Source organism: Gnatocerus cornutus, chromosome 9 (assembly GCF_029298725.1).
Source record: "Gnatocerus cornutus isolate USDA-ARS CGAHR chromosome 9, icGnaCorn1.1, whole genome shotgun sequence".
Lineage (NCBI taxonomy): Eukaryota > Metazoa > Arthropoda > Insecta > Coleoptera > Tenebrionidae > Gnatocerus > Gnatocerus cornutus.
The window spans coordinates 10,090,385-10,109,626 of NC_142241.1; the positions used below are offsets into that span (position 1 = coordinate 10,090,385).

Sequence of the window (19,242 nt, forward strand, 5' to 3'; positions counted from 1 at the left end):
GTTTGCGTATTGTATATTTTTTGCACTACCGATATAAAAGAACAACGTTTTTATTTGTCATTATTAAAATCTTAATGAAATCATTTAAAAAGAGTTAGTTATATTCTAACATTAGGTGTGTGTGTGGTTGTTTTAGGACACATCTTACCAAACATGACATCTGCAGACACCTTCGGAAACATTGCTCTTTATTTTAAGAAGCTAGAAAGTAAGAATTTATTCAAGCTACAATCGTTTTATTTTCTATATTTAAACAGATTCACGAACGAAAAATTGGCTGTTGATGTCTAGTCCTCTAACTCCACTGGCGATTTGTTTACTTTACGTATTTTCCGTAATAGTTAGTACTTCTTGAGTACGATTTATTAGGTACTAACATCTTGTTTTTTAGGTCTTAGGCCCTCAACTAATGAAAAACAGAAAACCTTTTGACCTTAAAAAAATCATACTTGGATATAACTTAGTTCAAGTGATTTTTAGTATCTATCTTTTTTATGGCGTAAGTAGAAAACACATTTACTTTGAAATATTAAATTCTGCTTTAAAGTTTGCCATAAATGGGTGGCTCAGCGGCTATAACTACATTTGTGCCCCTTTGGACCTTTCAGTGACTACTAAAAATATTAACGTAAGTAAGTCCCAGCCCTCATTTATTAAACTCGCTCGGCTTTGCAGATGGCTGCCATAACTTGGTGGTACTTTTTTTCGAAATTGACGGAATTAATTGAAACGGTAACAAAATAATCAAATGAGATCAATGAAAAAATTAACACCGACTTTGTAGATATTTTTCGTGATGAGAAAAAAACAACCAAGTCAATTTCTTACACGTTTACCACCATGGAATCATGATCTTATCAGGATGGATAGCAACAAAATACTGCCTAGGTACGTACGTGTCAAAGACAATTACGATCCGTTTTAATTTCAGTGGGTTGTAGTACCTTTGGTGGATGGCTCAACACGTTCGTGCATATTTTAATGTGTACTTATTACTTATTGAGTGCTTTGGGACCAAACGTGCAGAAGTATCTATGGTGGAAAAAGTATCTGATTAAAGTTGGTTTTGTGTGTAAATACGAATATACGGACACATTAATCTTAAAAAATAAAGTTGGCAGAATATCTGAAAAATTACCAAAGCAACGTGACTCTCAGTATGTAAATAAAGTTCATTCATTTAATCCTACTGACGTGCATTAACGTCACAGATAGATTTATGTCCATTTTAATTTTTGGCATCCTGTAACTTTAGTAGACCACTTTGGCGGATTTATTCAGAAAATGCCACATTTTTAGAAGATTAGTTCTTTTAATATCTTACCTGTAATTGTTATCATATAAAACTAGCAATATAATTTGATGGGAACAACCTTAACCAGAATGTTTCAAATTTTGTGATCCAACGCATCGGTAGGTATTACTGTACTGTACTATTATAAATTAAAGGGCTATGAAGGGGATGAGTTATTTTATTATAAATTATTGATAAAACTCTTTCATTGCTAATTTTCGTTGTCATGGATTTTTCTTTTAATTTCCATAATCTAAATTAGGCTTTGACCAGTGGCGTTCTTTTTGATTTTTCTCTAAACATTTTATATTAGCTATACAACTTTTACTAATCTCCAGCCACTGTTCTTAGGCACCGGTTTTCTTCAAATTTTGCAATGGCTCTTGTTTATCGACTACAGTTCAATGCCTAGCCGATTTTAACTAACTATTGTCATTAATTGTCATAAATTACAATTAGACGATTATTTAATGTGAAAATTACGCTAGACAATTTTGCCGTACACATTTCCTTGTCGTCAATGACAATGACGTACTGAGTCAAAATTGTCTTTAATTTCAGCGATTAAAAGTTCCAGAATTTTACGTTAAAATTTGTTTTAACTATAGTTTGGCATCAACGCAAGGCCTAAGAAGTGTACTTTTTAGCATTTTTTTTTAATTTTAAGTTTTTGTGGATGCACGCGCTTATTTTTTTTTGTACATAGCTATGTTTTATTAAATTAGTTTTTAGAACCCTGACGGGACAGTTACAATAAACCACGTTTACTCAAAATTTTCACAAGGTCAATTTCAAGTACGGCGGGCGTGTTTCACTGCAAAAGCACAGTAATAAAATCGTTAACAAACGTCGAAAAAACTACAATTTCTAGCGATTTCCCCTAAAGTTTTAAACACAGTTTATACCGGAAAAAAATAGCGATTGGATCCACAAACCCTCGAAAATTGCTAGGAATTATATTTTTAATGCGTCCCGACGCCAAAACTATCGATGCACAGTTTTGTTAACTATAAGCGTGTGGAAATTCTCAAATTTTTCTCCTTAAAATTATAGGCTCTTTTGTGTTGCCGGAGCTGTATTTTATGTAATTACATATTCATGTTATAAAAGTAATAAAAACCTCCTGTAATAGTACTTACATATGCAAATTTTTATCACAACACTGGAATTACATTTGGGTACCATATATATATGTATAGTATATAATAATGATAGCGACTTTTTAAGTTCGTGTCATTGGTTAAAACACTAGTGTGTTCTAGAAATTGAAATAAGTACAGTCGGTTAACAGTCATATTTTTGTCGACTAGTAAGTAAATATATCATAAAAGTGCCACAATTTTTTAAGAACTTCTGTAAAGCAGTTTTGATTTTTCATCGTGATGTTTGAATATATTCAACGGCTGCAAGAGTTTTTTGATAAAAATGGAGGTAATAATTATTTATTCGAAATAGAGTTATGCTTATTTTCTACGTGTCGTTTGTTCAAACTACTTATTATTTATTGTTTGCTTATCGTTTATTTTTCCGCTAGTGCGATAAACAACACCATTGCTTTAAATAAATAAATATTTTTAGATCCTCGCGTCTCTGATTATCCTTTTATGTCAAACCCGTTAGCAGCATTTGTTCTCATCTCGTTTTATGTATATTTCGTAAAGGTGAGTAAATTAATATTAACAACCCTTTCTAAACCAAGAGGCAGGATTTAGGACCAAAACTCATGAGAAATCGAAAACCATTTGATCTGAAGAAAACGTTAATTGTTTACAATTTGTTTCAAGTCGTTCTCAGTTTCTATATTTTCTACGAGGTACGACATGATCTTTTATGACAATTTTTTTCACGTTTGTTTTACAGATGGGCATGTCAGGTTGGTTTGGTAAATATAATTATCACTGTCAGCCGGTGGATTACTCGAATTCAGCTGATGCAATGAGAGTAAATATTCCATTATAATACTTTTATATTTAAATAATAGCATTAAACATTTTAGATGCTTCATGTGTCTGTAATCACTGTAATTTCTAAGTATGTAGATTTACTGGACACTGTAAGTACAACTTATACTGAGTACTATTACACACCTCTTAGGTCTTTTTTGTTCTGAGAAAAAAATTTGATCAAGTCTCAATTTTGCACGTCATTCATCATTCGATAATGCCGATCTCGCTATGGTTTGGACTAAAATTTGTTCCAGGTAAACTTATCCATTTATTTATCTTTTTTCAATGAAAGTGAGTTCTAGGTGGACATGGAACTTTTCTAGCTTTTGTCAATTCCTTTGTACACGTTTTCATGTATGGATACTACTTTTTAAGTGCTTTTGGACCAGCAATGCAAAAGTACTTATGGTGGAAAAAATACTTGACTGTGTTACAGTTAGTACAAATGCTCGTTGTTTGTACACACGCTTTTCAGCTTCTTGTCACGGATTGCAACTACCCGAGAGCTTTCGTTTGGGCTATTGGACTTGAAGCTATAATGTTTTACTTTCTTTTTAGAGATTTCTATCGAAAAGCGTACGAGAAGAGGAAATCTGTATGAATTCTGAAATGATAACTAAAATAATTGTAATATTTGGTTTAACTATAATTTTCTTTGATGTAGTTACTACACAAGAATAAAGTGCAAAACGGTTCAACAATAGTGTTTTTCTACTTTGCGTTAACAATACTTTCATTGTGAATTGCGTTTGCCTTTCACAATAAAAACAATTGTTTTTAATATAGGAATAATGAACCAGAAGAAAGGCAAACGTTGTAATACCTAATTGTGTAAAATTAAACAGAAAAACGTCAGTAATTATTTGAATTGAAATTTTGTCAGACAAATGTCATTACATCTTTTGTCACCAACCGAACTTTGCAAAAATCCCAAATCGAAAATAATTTCTTTCAAATGCAATTTTTAAATGTATTTTACAATGCAAAGTAGAAAAAATAGTATATTACACTTATTTAATAAGACGACTTGTAGCACTCATTCTATTTGACCACTCCTCGCTGCGCTCGTCGTGGTCAAAACTCATTCGTGCTGCAATACCTGTAATAATGTACTATCTTTGTTCACTTTCGTGTCGACTTGCTGTTCGCGTTTATCAAAACTGCCTTTTAAATCCGCGGATTCTTTTTCAAGGAATACAACGCCTTTTCGGCTAAACAAAGACATTTGGCTTGCACATTATCTACAACTTTTTAGTGTTTTTTAGAAGACTTTGCGTTCGTCTATTGTACAATCGAGATAAATAAAAAAGATTTACCACGTTTGTTACAACTGTCAAAGAAGCGCGTCCAGCACATTAACCTACTAACAATAGCAGACCACCACATTTGATTGTTCTCAATTATCATATGATATGATAATGCATGCCGTAAAATTGCACAATAGTATTTTTAGAAGAAAATGTATGACAACCTTCGTATAATTTGGCGCAAGACAATTGATTGAATTTTTCATTATCCCCATGTAAGAATTACATTAGATTTAATTTGGGTCAGAGTGCACCTGTTACGTTCACGTGGTTTGCATTTTATGAATATAAGAACAATTCATATGTAACGGGTTTGTAGTTGCTTAAGGAGACGTCTTAACAAACATGACATCTGCACACACTTTAGGAAATATTGCTTTTTCTTTGAAGAAGCTGGAAGGTAAGAATTTATTCAAGCCACAATCGTTTTATTTTTTGTGTTCAAACAGATCCACGGACGAGAAATTGGCCGTTGATGTCTAGTCCTCTAACTCCACTGACGATATGTTTCGTTTACGTATTTTCCGTAAAAGTTAGTACTGCTTGGGTACGATTTAGTTGGTACTTAGATCTCGTTTTTTAGGTGTTGGGCCCTAAACTAATGGAAAACAGAAAACCTTTTGAACTTAAAAAAATTATACTTGGATATAACTTAGTTCAGGTGGTTTTAAGCACCTTACTTTTTCATGGCGTAAGTAGAAAAAGTTTGTTCTTTACAATCTTAAATTCTGTTTTTAAAGTTTGCTACAAACGGGTGGCTCAACGGAGACTATAGTTACGTTTGTGCCCCATTGGACCTGTCAGTGACTACAAAAAATATGAATGTAAGTTAGCTCCAGCTCAAATTTGTTAAATTCGCCCCACTTTGCAGATGGCTGCCATAACTTGGTGGTACTTTTTTTCCAAACTTACGGAAGTAGCTGAGACGGTAACACAATAATCATGTTAAATCAATCAGTTTAACACCCACCTTGTAGATATTTTTCGTGATGAGAAAGAAAAACAACCAAATCAATCTCTTACACGTTTATCATCATGGAATCATGATCTTCTCAGGATGGCTAGCAGCTAAATACTATCCAGGTACTTATCAAACTCTCTGATACAATTATGATCCGTTATTTCAGTGGGTCATGGGACCTTTCCTGGACTTCTCAACACGTTTGTTCATATCTTAATGTATACTTACTACTTGTTGAGTGCTTTGGGACCAAACGTACAGAAGTACCTGTGGTGGAAAAAATATCTGACATCGATTCAGATGGGACAGTTCGTTATTATTTTAATTCATGATATCGTTTTGATTTTTACGGACTGCAAGTTTCCACGGATTTTTTGTTGGTATATGATATTCTTGGCGGTGAGTTTCTTCTATCTTTTTAAACAATTTTACGATAATTCGTACAAAAAGAAAAAAATGAGGAAAGAGAATAATCATTAGAGTTAAGTTTCGTGTGCAGTTGTGAATAGTGTAAATACAACGAGTTTTCGTTTTTGTAAATAAAGTTTTTACGTCTTCATCTACTGTTTTTTTTCACATCATTGTTGAGCTTTTCCACTTCATTCTTATAGTAAAAGTTTTAGTCGCTGTTTTAATATTAATTAAAAATTTAATTTAAAATTGGAATGATTAAACTGTAACTAAATTAATTAACAGAAATTTGACTCTATATTGTACACGTGGTTTTAAATTAGATTTCTAGCTTGAGGAAAACCCGGTAAAATATCTCGTTGTTTTGAAATTAAAATGTGGTAAATTTAGCACCCGGCGCATCCACCAATTTTGTAAGATTTACATTGACGTCATTTTGGTTCTAAATTCCACAAAAATTTCTTCTTTTACTCAGAACTTTTGTTTTTACTCTAATAAATAGTCGTATTAAATGTAACGCCTCCATATTTGATTGTTTTATTATCAAAAGTAAATGGCGAGTGAAATTTCGGATCGCGTTAATTTTTTTTTCAAATTTCTTTTTTTTTTCAGCATCTTTAATAATCACGTAGAATATATTAATACCTCTAAATTTTATTATTCAAGTGCTATCATGTTAAATTTAGCAGATTGGATTTAGTAAATGTAAATGTAATTTCTGGTTCGCCTCAAAAATGGAAATTTCTAAAATTGCTCTGTCTCGTTCAAATTTCTTATAATTTGGCATACTAATTATTAAATATGTGTCGATAATATTTGGTCAACATCAATAAAACCAATTACTATAAAGAGCACAACAAAAAAGTATAAAATAATCAATAAACAAAGCCCTTTTTCTGAACTTAACCGTGGCGATGGGTTTGTACATTTTAGTCAACAAGATACGTCTAAATCATTGTTATAAAGTGATGTTTGACGTGTCACGACGTCTATTACATGATTAGTTGCAGTTGGAATCTAAATAAAGTCGCGACAATCGGTGTACGAAAAATTAAACGTTTGGTATGTATAATTATTTTGATATGCATTTATTTGTTTATGTTTTTTTACCTCAAGGACATTTGTTATCATTTTGTTGTTTATATAAATAAACAGTAGCGCATTTCACAGTGACATTAAAATTGACCACAATATTTTAAAAGAAACACAAGTTTTTACAAGTCGCCACAATCACATTTCTAGATAAATTGCATGCTCTAGTTGTTCTGGCCTAACAAAGGATTCTAGATATGCAGAATTTCTTTTCGCTTAGCTGCGCAAGTCGTGGTTTTTAATCAATACCACAAAAAGGCGCGACTTGTAAAAATGATTTAAGTGTTGGAAGAGAGCTTGAGTGCACTGTAGAAAGCATGGAGGAGAATCATGTTTCACAAATTTATTTAAATTAAAATATAAAACATTGAGCAAATACAAAATTACGTAACATATTTGTAACAAATATTACACCAATAGCTAATACAATAATGTTACTGAAAAGAAGTTGCTTAAGGTGATCCGCTTTTGTATTCACTGAATACATACATCTTTAATACAAGCGAATTTTAACACTTCGTTTGTATTGATGGTTGCGCGAACTTTTCGTTTCACCTTAAGATCCCGTTTAAATACACATCTGTTTTTAAAACAGAATCTATGACTAGGTTAAGAATATTTTACTATGCTACAATAATATCATAAAACGAACTGCACAGATGAGGTAAGGTGATAAGTACAACAATACTTTTTTTCTACGTATGACACTTGTCCTTTTGAGTCCTACTGTGACTTTCGACCGATCTAATTTAATTAGTCCTCTACTATAGTAGTAAAATAAATACATTTTATATAAACAAGTCATTTCCTAGTCTGCTTTGACTGGCTTCGTTTTCTCTTTTCGGTACGTTTGGTAGTAGAAATTGGCGAAAAGAACGAAGAAAATTGCAGAGTGGAGAAGAAGGAGGGCGCCGATGAACCTGGGATACCCGCAGTCGGTGAAGAGCAATTGGGCAGAATGTATGAACACCAGCGTGAATTGCAGCTAAAATTTATAACAAGTTAAAACACGGATTTGAGGGGGTCGTGGCAAGATGTCTGAAAGAATGGCGCGATTTTTAGACTATTACATTAATGAACAGTGAAGGAACTCACTTTGGGATACTTACCAGTTGGATGGTGGTGAGGTGCTTCTTCCACCACAGATATTTTTGGTATTCTGGTCCCATCGCCGCCATCATGTAGTAGAAATACATGATCACGTGGACAAGATTGTTGATTAAATTGGAAAACGTTCCATGTCCGCCTGAAATCAGAGTGATTATTATTTATTGCACAATGCCAAAGCAATAAATCAGTGCTACGCACTATTGATATTCAGAGAATGGTACGACATCTCTCCGTGAAATAATTCTCTCGGTTACATAATAATTATAGATTCTGGATGGATCTCAGCTTCTGGACCGCCGATATTTGTGTTACCTACACTTTCTAACCAGTTTGGTACGCTAACTTGGTCTTTTTTAAGTGTAAATGGCAGCGCGTTGGCCAATCATTAGACAATATTGGTGGGGCAGCGCTTGATACTCGTATTGTTGCAATTCTTGTAGAAATCTACCAGTTGATAAAGTTTTACATGATTTTGCGCAACTGACCACCAAAAAGGTCTTCGTGTACTTGCAGAACCATCCCAAACATCTGACTCGTGAAGTGAAAGGTTTGGTGGGACCGCCATTTCGAAGGTGCTGCAGGCGGTATTACAGACTAGGAATTTATAAATTGCGATTGCAGAACCAGCGCATCCACCATAAGGACGAATACTTTATCTTACTTTCGCCTCCAGGTGCATGTCTTTCTCTTGTCTTCACTGGAAACGGTTTTATTGCAATATTGGTCAATTTAATGGTAGCACTTAGCGGTTTATAATTGCACAATTAATCAAATGATACTTCAATTAAATTGGGAAAGGATTGCTATAAATCTAACATGAAAGATTCATTCATCTACGGTGTGTTATACTTTACAATTCGTATTAAATTACAATAATAATGTTATATCGTTATATCATATTATAAAAGCACAATAAAACAAAGAGTAGATTATGTCAGCAACAACTGTGAAAAGTCTTTTATCTAGATGCAGTTTAGATCATTTAAGTTCAGTTATGTCATAAATGAAAAGTAGATAATAAAATATGTATAATTATTTTAATTGAACTGAAATAAAACCTTTCAGCTGTATTAGTGACGTCTGTTATTTATAGTGTTAAGATAGAAAGATCAAGAAAATATGTGTTTGCGCAGGAAGAGGAATTAAATCATGTTTATTCCAATTTTAATTTAATCTTCAGCTGTTTTGATTTGTATGATTAATTTAAAAACGTATAATTTTCGTACCATTTAAATTAAAAGCTAAAATGAATCCAACTGAAAAAAAACTGCGTGCAACTAAAATTTCAATGTCGTTTAAAGTTGGCCTATTACATAAAAGTTCAAATTAATTTTTTACAGACAAAAGTGCTATTAATCTTAATAGAAACATCTCAAAATTACATAATTAATTAAGATTAGCATAAAAAAAATCTTAAAAATTCTCGCTTGCCATTTACTATTTTCCGTGTTTCATTCATGTGTTTGGATCAATTTTTTTTATCTTTGTGTCGGCATCAAAGCAGTTCATCTGAATCATATCTAAGAAAAAAGATGACTCATAAACTGGACACAAAGAGAATTGCAACGAAATATTTCCTGGTAAGTTCTTAATGGATCGTACCAAGGTAAATTTGATGGTACCTTCGGACTTTCCTGCTTGGAATTTTTTTCAACGGGTAAAAAACTGGATTTAGTTCTTGTTACTGCTGTGGTCGTGGCAATTAAGCAGTCGCGAATGAATTTAAAAATGTGGACATGTTTCATGAAAAGTCTGGGCATGTTTACGGAAATATTTATCATTTTTTAAACTGGGTAACTGACAGATTTTTAACTTGGTTCGGTTGGTAAGCCTTGAGACGGTTTTTGGCAAAACTAGAATTACAATGAAATCTACTTGGTTCTTTTATTGATGTAAGTATTATGATTAGTGCTTTAAACTCTTAACGTTATGCTTATCATAACGGGCAATTTATTTTTAGAAATGTTGAATAAGCTTGAAGACCTTAAAAGCATCCATAAATGTGATAATTCTATGAATATTAAATATAGATTAATTTTAATATTATAACTTTGCTGCAGAGTGTATAAGTATTAGTTGCACATAATTATGTAATGTTGAGTTTATTTCTATAAACCTTCTCCTTTGTTACAAATGAAGAAATGAAACAAATATTCTTCATTTCTCCCTAAATAAAAAAAAAATCGCATCGTTGATTTGTCTCAAGCTAATTCACTTAAATTAGAGATAATGAATGAATCTCTAGTACGCGCCGCCTGTTCCGCTAATTCATCGTAGTTTAATTCCTTCCCTGTTATTAATTTAATTTAATTTTTAATTTTAAGGATCATATGCGTATTATTCAGATAAAAGTGAAGTATCTCAAGGTTTTGTGTCCTATTAGAAAACTTTGAATAAATAATAATAAGTAAAAAGACAAGTCATAAAGAACCAGAAAAGCCTTCGAAACCTCTCCTTTCCGCATTCTCCTCCAAGTGTCAAATTTTAGTAATTTTTCTTGTTTTGAAAAGCAGTCAAATATGCCGGCACCTTGACAGCCCCAATGTTGTAACCCACGAAAGAGCAAGGTTGTTAAATAATAAGAGAAAATTCACTTAAAAATTCGTGTTCTCTTTATTAGAATTGTGTCAATGGCAATTGAGTAAGCCCACCGTGAAAAATGTAATTAAACTGGCTAACTAAGCAAAACCCGCGACCAAAATTCGAGTAAGGTCATCATACGTTCTGAACTTGACAATTCTGCCCTTGATCAATCGCGTTTCCTCTTTTATTATCATTTGTTTATCAACCTTGACACGGTTTGGATTTTTGACGCAATCACATACCTGCTAAGAATTTCACAAGAATCCACGTCTCCAAGGGTGTGAGGCTGTGATGGTACAAATGTAAAAGAGTCACTTGACTGTCTTTTTTACGCAATACGAAGAACATGGTGTCGGCGAATTCGGTTAGTTTGGAGATGTAGTACCACCAGCAGAGATTTGCCATCTGGAAAAGACAAAGATGGTTTTATTTGAACTAGCATCCTGTTTTCTGTATTGCACATCTTCAAGGTTTTTATCACTAAAAAATGTTTAAATGGTATATGAGATGTCGCAAGGATTTATGGAGGTTGTGTGATTACAAAAGGTGAGCCGATGGCGATAGCGATGGGGAAAACTTTCTTTGAGGAGTGCTGATTTTGTGGTCACTGGTCAGAGGTCAGTGCGATCACCAATAAAAAAAAGGTTACTCTAGAAGGATGAATCTATTATCTACGTCGGTTAATAATACGAATGCTTTTAACAGCAATTAGATAATTATATCATTTTAAAAATACAGGAATTTTTCACCTTGGAGGAAAGTTATAAATTTTTCTTGTTAATACTTTAATAAACGGAAGATTTTTATTAAATGGAATTTGTATCAATGTTTGTGCGTGTCAACTATTATTAGATTGTGAAAAGTGAAACTAAATTTATTTCTGAACTTTGATTTAAAAATAAATCAAAAACGTGTGACTTCACAGTCGCCATGGACAAATATCTAATTATCTGTTTACATTTTCAATTTAACAATGCAAATGAAAATGCCGATGATTGCGGTTTTTAGAATTGAAAAATTCCCAAGAATAAAAATTTCTAATTATAAATTTAAAGATGCTAATAATATTGTTGGTAACTCTGTTTTTAGACCACATTGTTGACGAAATATTATATTAAACAAATATTGCAAAATATGAGTAAATATGTAAACAAATTGTCTTTGAATTTTCTAGATTTTTTTGTTATTGAAAACTCTACACGTTTTTTATTCTACGAAATAAGATTTAGATTTTTTTGCAGAATTTGTCATTAATTTATTGATTTTTTACGTTTTTATAATTATATTTTTTTAGCATACGATTTTACTTCTACATTTTTTGTTTGAAAATTTATCATTCCTGCCGTGTGTCTGCAGCTTATGCTTTTATTTCTTCAATGTATTTATAATTTACATTCTTTAGATTCTTTCTTTTCCTATTGCTTTGAATTCTATGAATTTATTATTATTGAGTTTTATCAGACTTTCTTTCTATAAACCACAATGTGCTTTGGATAGATTAGATTTTTGAATTATTCATCTTTTTTAGCTTCTTTGGAAGAATTAAATTTTTGATCCATTTATTCCATTCTAGACTTTTGTGTTCCAGAATTTGTATTTGTCGAGATAATCTACGACTGAAAAATAACAATTTGCCTAAATTTCATTGCTTTAACACTAAAATTGCCATAGTTACGAATTTTACTAAGAAATATTCGGATTTTTGGTTTTACTTCAAAACAAAAAAATTCAAAATTTGTATTTTCGCTTTACAAACTTGTGATTTGGTAGAGTTACCTAATAATCGACTCAAAAAGAGCAATTTACCAAAATTTGGTTGCTCTAACTTTAAAATAACTACAATTACAAATTTTGTTTTTTTTTTCAAATGAAAATTTTCAAAACTTGTATTTTTTGCTCTTCAATCTTGTGATTTGGTGAAATTAATAATTAATTAATTAATTAAATTAAACTCAAAGATAGCAATTTGCCAAAATTGATTGCTATAACATCAAAATTGTCACAGTTATTTTAATAAGAAAATATTGTATTCGATATTATTTTTGGTTTTGCTTTGAAACAAAAAAATTCAAAATTTGTATTTTTTGCTCTACAATCTTGTAATTTCGTGGAGGTAATGAACTTCTCAAAAATAGCAATGGGTCAAAATTTCATTGTTATAACACTAAAATTGCCACAATTACGAGAATTCTATTAAGGAATGTTCGAAATTTTGTTTTTTTTTCTCAAATAAAAAAATTTAAGATTTGTATTCTTTGTATTACAATATTGTGATTTAGTAGAGTTAATAATTGGGTCAAAACTTGCAAAATTGCCTAAATTTAATTGCTATAACACTAAAATTGCCACAGTTAGGAATTTTGGAAAGAAACATACAAAATTTTTGGTTTTTCTTTACAATTGCGATTTGATAGACTTTTAGAGGTCGATTTAAAAATTGCCCAAATTTGATTGATGACACTAAAATTGTCTTAATTACAAATTTTAAAATTTAAATTTTTTTTTTTGGTGTATAATAATGCGTTAATGGACAACTCAAAGATAGCAATTTGCCCCAATTTTTGTATCCATTCCATTCTCTTTAAATTTTCTTGCCAAACAATTTTACCTAGAAAGTCATCTATTTGGAACGGTTTAACATCAGTGTTATTCAATAATCTCAAATAAAAATGATTCTGGTATTTAGGTTAACGCACGCTTATCCACAAGAATGCTGTATCAATTATTTACCGTGTCGTCCACTCTTCTAATTAATTTAGCTCATAATAAATTCTCTTCTAATTAATTTAGCTCATAATACATTTATCGATCACTTTAAATGCACCTTCACTTTCCTGTTATTTGTTTAAATAAAAAAAATCGCTGACAACCCAAACATTGCATTGCACTCAAAATATAGAAACGTGAATGAAAAAAGTTTTGTAATAGTTAATTGCTTTGTCCTCATCGGTTTGATTTGACACTATTTAACATCCCATGTAATTATTCTTGTTGCGTAAAACTTACCCGCAAAGCTTTTTTGTTGTACGAATAGTCGACAGGTTGACACTTGTAGCTATAATCCCAAAACCATCCACTCACCAGATGCTGAAAAAAGTTAACAAGTCTCTTACTCATTTGATTTCAAGATCATCCGCAACTTTCTCTTCCATGTCCTTCAAAATAACATTAACCTTGTCGTGGCAACGAACGTCCTTGCGGAGAAAGTTTGCGGAAGAAAGAAAATGGTACCTGTTAACGGTACTTGTTACATGACCTTAAAACGCTCGATTATACAATGGTGAAGTACTGAGCACGAGTTCAAGGCAAAGCTCGACGATTGTTAATAGCTGCGATAGTTCTAAGAACTAATCGAGACGTTCTAAGTTTTTTTAGAATTCAAGTTCAAAGTTTAAGTACGTTTTGTTCGTCCTTCCGAAGGTTGGTACTTTGGGAGTTTGGTACTGTACCTCATAGAGCATAACAAGACTGTAGAGAACTTGCGCTCCATTGTATGCTATGAGTACTTCGCGGAGTTTGAAGGGCTTTCTGTTGGCCATCAGGCGAGGGCCTAGGAGGAGAATGACGTAGAGATAAGTAACCACCATCATTATAGTGGGCACAGGGCTCTGCATCAGAGGCCAGTCTGACGTCCGAGGGTCTGAAAATACTCCTTTTAAAAGTCCTTTTGTACCTACTGTAGTACTTACCACTTATCCTGTCTAGGATTGTGTGGTACCTATCGAAGGCCATTCGTACTAAACCCGCCATCTCCTGCAACAAAGGTCGCGAATTAAAGAAATTGAAAGAGAGACTTCAACGCGACGTCACGCATGAAGACACGCTTGCAAAAACAACAATCTTATTGTCAGTCCCCAATCAGACCGGCAAATTACTAAAATTGGTCATCATCTGCACAAATTGCGCAACAATTCTATCAAAAAACATTAATACGTCGATTTAAAAGTAGCTCAGTCTTAATATATTACTATGAAACCGCCGCGTTGTGCAAGATATAAATTATATAAAACTTGAATTGCTAAACAAGTCCTTAGGGAAATATTTTCATGTTTAGCAAGGACGCCAATTTCTCTCCACAAGTGAAAATTTCAAATTCCAAGTGCGCCCTGCCCAAAAAACGAGGAATCGAGACGCGATGCTAGAACGAGGCCAACCATTTTCGGGCAACAGGTACTGAGTCATACAACAGATTTATCGAGATAATAAAATAATAACATGTTTGTATAGCAGGAAATCTTTTTAAAAATTTTTCCTGTAACGAGCTCAAAAAAATTATAATGACATGTGTCTGCCAGCTCACTCAGAACAAGTCATGTGCTGAGTGCTTTTGATCGGGAATTTCGTGACGTGCGCAAAAAAAAAAACAAGAAATAATTGGAAGCAATTTGGGCTTGACGTCAGGATGAGACAAAAAGTTTTTGGTCATTAGGATTAAAAGTAAATTTTTACAATACAATACAAGAATTAAGTATTTAGAACTTTTAAAAATATTTATAACAAAATTCTTTTTCGTCATGTTTTATATAATGTCAAATATCGGGCGTTTGCGGCAAGGAAGTTATATAAAAATCACAATTCTTATAAAATAAAATCAAAGTCAATTAAGCGACCTTCTCTTTTAGGTGCCTCAACTTAACAAATTCAGAGCCCACGCGAAATTGTCACGGAAATCGCTTGTAAATTGTCGTTTCGAATTCATTGCCAAATTGCGTATCGATTCATCACGAAAACGTGATAATTAATCTTAGCCAAAACAAGAAATTTTTGTAATAAGATTGTTTGCTTTAGAGATGCAAATGTTGTTGAAACAATAATTGTATTTGATTTACAACAGTTTTTTGTTAGCAAGATTCAATGGTATGCTAATTATGTTTATAAGTTTTTTAATTAGATATACATTATGAATGCAGCCACAGGTAAAGAAACAGAATTGGGAATTCCCAGAATGATTCAAATCCGATGATTTGGAAATTGATTTGCGCAAACTAAAAATACAAAAATTATCTCGTTTTTAACTCACTGATCGCCGTTAAATTTGTGTTTTTTTTATATTTCTAAATTAAGATCCCGGAAAATTGTTTTAAAAGATACATATCTAAAATTTCGCTTAAGAATTTGGCATATTTTGCATATTTAGTTTTACGATTTTCACATTATTTGCTATTACAGATATTTTATTGTGTTCTCTTTTGAATGATTTTTGATTCTTTGTATTTATCATCATTTGGATTTCCATTTTTTTGTTTTAATACAATTTTTTAAAGTTTTTGTGTGTTACAGATTTTTTTGAATTTATTTAGATGCTCCAAATTTTTCGAATTTTTGGTATTCTCAATTCTTTGTCTTCCTTTTCTAGATTTTAATTTTGTATTTGTATTTCTTTGTTGGCAAAACTTTGTGGGCACCCAAGAAAATTTTAGTATATAAAATAATGTTGGCAGACTCTGGTTGTCTTTTTGACAGTATGAAACACTTAAAAAGTGTCATTATTGACATGTGCTCGAGAGACAACAGTGCTACCAACCTTAAAACCTACAATTTCTACTAGACATTTGCGCCTAACCAACACAGGAAAAGAAAACAAATTAACACTAACTCATTTAAATAAAACATAATTTAAAGTTATTTGTAGCAGGTCGTGTTCTTTACACCTTTTGATGGCTAATAATTGCGTGTTTACCTGATTAATGTAAAGTAAATATTTAGAGAGACACTTAACAATTTTTCGGTGGAGTTGAAGCTCTTCGAAATAAAAAATAAACGTCATTAAGCCAAAAATGCGGACAAGCAAGTTGTATAATTCCACTTCTTATCTTTATCTTCCTCGTTGTGTTTTCCGAGCAACCTCCAATGTCAATGTCTCCACTTATAAAAACGCGGTTTATTCACATTTCCATTCAATGTCTTGTTTACTATAAATAACGCGATTTTAATGAGCAATTTTTCTCGTTAATTGTTTACATTACCAAACAGTTTCCTGATTAGTAATTTGGTAGCCTCGGCCAAGTGTTATAATAACACGCTGAAGAACTAGGCAATACCGTAGAAAATTTCAAGTCGAGCAACTCCAGCGTGAACACGATTTTGCAAGCGAATAACTTGGAATTTGGCAATTCCATAATTCTGAAATGACTGTGATAAAGTTAATCGTGGGCGTTCTGACAACATTAATGCAATTAGTATCGTAACAAAATCACAGACAATGGATGAGGATGACACTTTTCGCCGCAGTCTACTAACTTGAGTTTCACACTTTCCTAGGTCTAGACCGAGGCTGATAGGTAAGATTTTGCGTGTGATTGGTCGTGAAGTTCGTCCAATAAACGAATTTTTCTAGCGTCATTGGGTGTTCAGACAGACACGCACTGAATACGAATTACTCGAGTTTATATCTGAGAAAACGCAAATCACTTGCCCGACTTTAATCTAGGTCGATTATATAACGAAAGATCGCTTTCAATAGCTGCGTTCGAAGGGTGGCTCGCCGCAGGGTTCTACTACCGGCCCCACGCTTCTTTTTTTGAGTCTAAGGTTGGGCAAACTGTTATAATCACGTGAAGTTAACCGAAATTGATAAGGTGCGTCAAATGAGATAGATCAGTGAAACACTTTCACTTTCGTCTCAACTGAAATGCCACTGTTATTTTGTTTACGATCGGTTAGCAGTTGACCAACTTTATGTAACCCGTTACTTACTGTGTTGTTCATTTTGGTTAAAATTTGGTTCTAGTGGCTCCTAGTGATAAGAGTTCGTGTGAAATTCCTAGCTTTAGGCACAGATCACCTACACTGATCTTCACCGAACATTTATCGCACTGAGTCGCACTAAAGTCGCAAAGTGGTCTCGCCGAAGTATTCACAACAGGCTGCGAGCGCCATATACCAGTCTTTTGCAAAATGCTTAAAAGTAAATTAAATAGGAAAGGTTCCCCCACCTGAAGAACCACTAAGACTTAAAAAAAATTCTACCGCAGACAAATTGGGGGGGATACGATGATCAAAAATTGAAAAATTTATAAGAGGGGGGAGTTGGGCAACTATTTGGGCAATGTTTACCTAGAGCGGTCACTTAATTGCGCCAAAAAATTAATTAAAACTGGATTTTTTCCATTACGTGACGTCGTGTAATCACTCTAATTTATTATTTGCATATCAAAATAATTGCGAGTATGGAGGAAGTGCGGCATTATAGAAAAAAGTTGACGTTATTAATTGTCTGCTTGTCTCTTCATGTGATGCTTGACGCAAACATCTTTTTTAAGACTAGTTTAGATGGTTTTAAACTATGAAAATTTGAAGGTGCGAGTAGCCTTGAACTCAAAAAGGTGACACGAAAATTAAAAAAATATTTGAAGGGCCATAAGTTCGGCATAGGTGAACTTCATAGTCATCAAAATTAAACAAGAAATTAACATTCATCAGCAGTTGATTGACCTATTCATCTATTGAAAATGTTTCCATTACCATTTGATTAATAATATTTAATAAAACAAACTTATTTACTAAACTCGTAAGAGGTTAAATGTAAATGAAACAAACATCGAGATATTTACTTAAACTTCAATGACTGTTTAAATTGTCGAAATTGCATTAAAGAACAAAGGTTTGCAATTTACGTCAAGCATAATTCACTGAATAGTTTTAAAATCCATTAAGAAAAATTACCAACGCTAAAACTTATGAGCAAAAATGTTGCATTCGATGTAACGAATTACGTGCTCATTTTTGAAGTTTGTCTAAAATGATGTAATTTTCTTATTAAAATTTAATTAGTTCATATGTTAAATGTTTAGCTTTTAGCGTGAACTTTCTTCGTTATATCAAATGCACTGGGAATTCTTGAATTCTTTCATTAAAGCGGGATACGAAAGGTGCTTCTCAGACCTTTTTTTAATTTTAAGGTTTAGAAATTAGCAAATATTTTTCGTTTTTAAATTCCCACATTCTGAGATTTTCGGTTCATTCATGTAGGTACACATTTCAAATTTTAAATCGGAGAAATACATAATTTTTTTTTTAAATTCTTAGGTTCTACTGATCTTTGTGGGAAAATTCAAGACGTAAATTTTAATAATTACTTTTACTGAGATGATTGACTACCAAAAATTTTAATATTTTAGAACGGAAAACAGCAATTTAGAAATTTTTATTTCAAGACATAAATTTTCAAATGTTTTCTATTTAATTCGGTAACTTTGTTAATTTTGAAGATAAAACACGATAAAATTTGACAGAATTATTTTTTCTAAGCTGTCATTTTTGGACTCTTAACAGTAGTTTTATAAATTTTGGTTTCACAACAAATTGAAAATTTTCAATTTTTGACTACTTCTTTCTGAAAAAATAATAAAACTTTGCAGCATTAATTCTTATAAGATGAGCAATTTAAAAAAAAAATGTGTCAAATTAAACTAAAAATTAAAAATTTTCAAAATTTTGTTTTGAATTTTGTAACTTTGTTAATTTTGCAGACAAATTAACAAAACTTTGCAGTATTACTTCTTCGGAGTTTAACGACTGCCCTAAATTGCATAATTT

General features: G+C 32.2%; 3 protein-coding genes, 1 long non-coding RNA gene and 1 pseudogene across 5 annotated transcripts in view; 3 read left to right on the forward strand and 2 right to left on the reverse strand.

The window, feature by feature from the left end:
• Positions 1 to 137: 137 nt before the first annotated feature.
• LOC148168725 (uncharacterized) lies at positions 138 to 3,935 on the forward strand (annotated as a pseudogene). Its single transcript, XR_015770781.1, has 24 exons — positions 138 to 208; positions 258 to 340; positions 392 to 499; positions 548 to 628; positions 676 to 732; positions 785 to 888; positions 932 to 1,194; positions 1,259 to 1,326; positions 1,418 to 1,430; positions 1,557 to 1,566; positions 1,633 to 1,693; positions 1,754 to 1,825; positions 1,903 to 1,930; positions 2,027 to 2,121; positions 2,181 to 2,291; positions 2,348 to 2,378; positions 2,427 to 2,533; positions 2,575 to 2,603; positions 2,663 to 2,725; positions 2,873 to 2,955; positions 3,000 to 3,235; positions 3,291 to 3,347; positions 3,389 to 3,494; positions 3,543 to 3,935. The product of XR_015770781.1 is annotated as an uncharacterized LOC148168725 (transcript).
• A 564-nt stretch (positions 3,936 to 4,499) lies between these two features.
• LOC148168726 (very long chain fatty acid elongase AAEL008004-like) lies at positions 4,500 to 5,999 on the forward strand. Its single transcript, XM_088045632.1, has 7 exons — positions 4,500 to 4,947; positions 4,997 to 5,079; positions 5,131 to 5,238; positions 5,288 to 5,371; positions 5,419 to 5,475; positions 5,525 to 5,630; positions 5,675 to 5,999. The coding sequence occupies exons 1-7, from the start codon at positions 4,893 to 4,895 to the stop codon at positions 5,986 to 5,988; spliced, it is 807 nt and encodes a 268-aa protein (XP_087901758.1). The 5' UTR covers positions 4,500 to 4,892; the 3' UTR covers positions 5,989 to 5,999.
• A 676-nt stretch (positions 6,000 to 6,675) lies between these two features.
• LOC148168727 (very long chain fatty acid elongase 7-like) overlaps positions 6,676 to 19,242 on the forward strand; it is a 31,924-nt gene continuing 19,357 nt past the window's right edge. The window contains exon 1 of the mRNA XM_088044821.1: positions 6,676 to 6,981. The gene's annotated coding sequence lies outside the window, so the exon portion shown is untranslated. The remainder of the gene's footprint in view (positions 6,982 to 19,242) is intronic.
• Positions 7,340 to 17,630, reverse strand: LOC148168728 (very long chain fatty acid elongase AAEL008004-like). Its single transcript, XM_088044823.1, has 7 exons — positions 17,401 to 17,630; positions 14,394 to 14,457; positions 14,154 to 14,344; positions 13,711 to 13,791; positions 10,947 to 11,109; positions 8,121 to 8,257; positions 7,340 to 7,996 (listed from the first exon to the last, which is right to left on the reverse strand). Exons 1-7 carry the CDS (start codon positions 17,410 to 17,412, stop codon positions 7,820 to 7,822), a joined length of 825 nt encoding a protein of 274 aa, XP_087900949.1. The 5' UTR covers positions 17,413 to 17,630; the 3' UTR covers positions 7,340 to 7,819.
• On the reverse strand, positions 16,154 to 17,384 carry LOC148168729 (uncharacterized). The gene is made up of 2 exons (XR_015770700.1): positions 16,671 to 17,384; positions 16,154 to 16,616 (listed from the first exon to the last, which is right to left on the reverse strand). It is a non-coding gene; the product is annotated as an uncharacterized LOC148168729 (long non-coding RNA).

Coding starts and splice junctions, on each gene's coding strand:
- LOC148168726 (XM_088045632.1), top strand. CDS start 4,893: ATGACATCTGCACACACTTTAGGAAATATTGCTTTTTCTTTGAAGAAG. Junction 4,948..4,996: donor TTCTTTGAAGAAGCTGGAAG/GTAAGAATTTAT, acceptor GTGTTCAAACAG/ATCCACGGACGAGAAATTGG. Junction 5,080..5,130: donor TTTACGTATTTTCCGTAAAA/GTTAGTACTGCT, acceptor CTCGTTTTTTAG/GTGTTGGGCCCTAAACTAAT.
- LOC148168728 (XM_088044823.1), bottom strand. Junction 14,345..14,393: donor AATCCTAGACAGGATAAGTG/GTAAGTACTACA, acceptor GAGTATTTTCAG/ACCCTCGGACGTCAGACTGG. Junction 13,792..14,153: donor GTCTTGTTATGCTCTATGAG/GTACAGTACCAA, acceptor AACTTTTTTCAG/CATCTGGTGAGTGGATGGTT.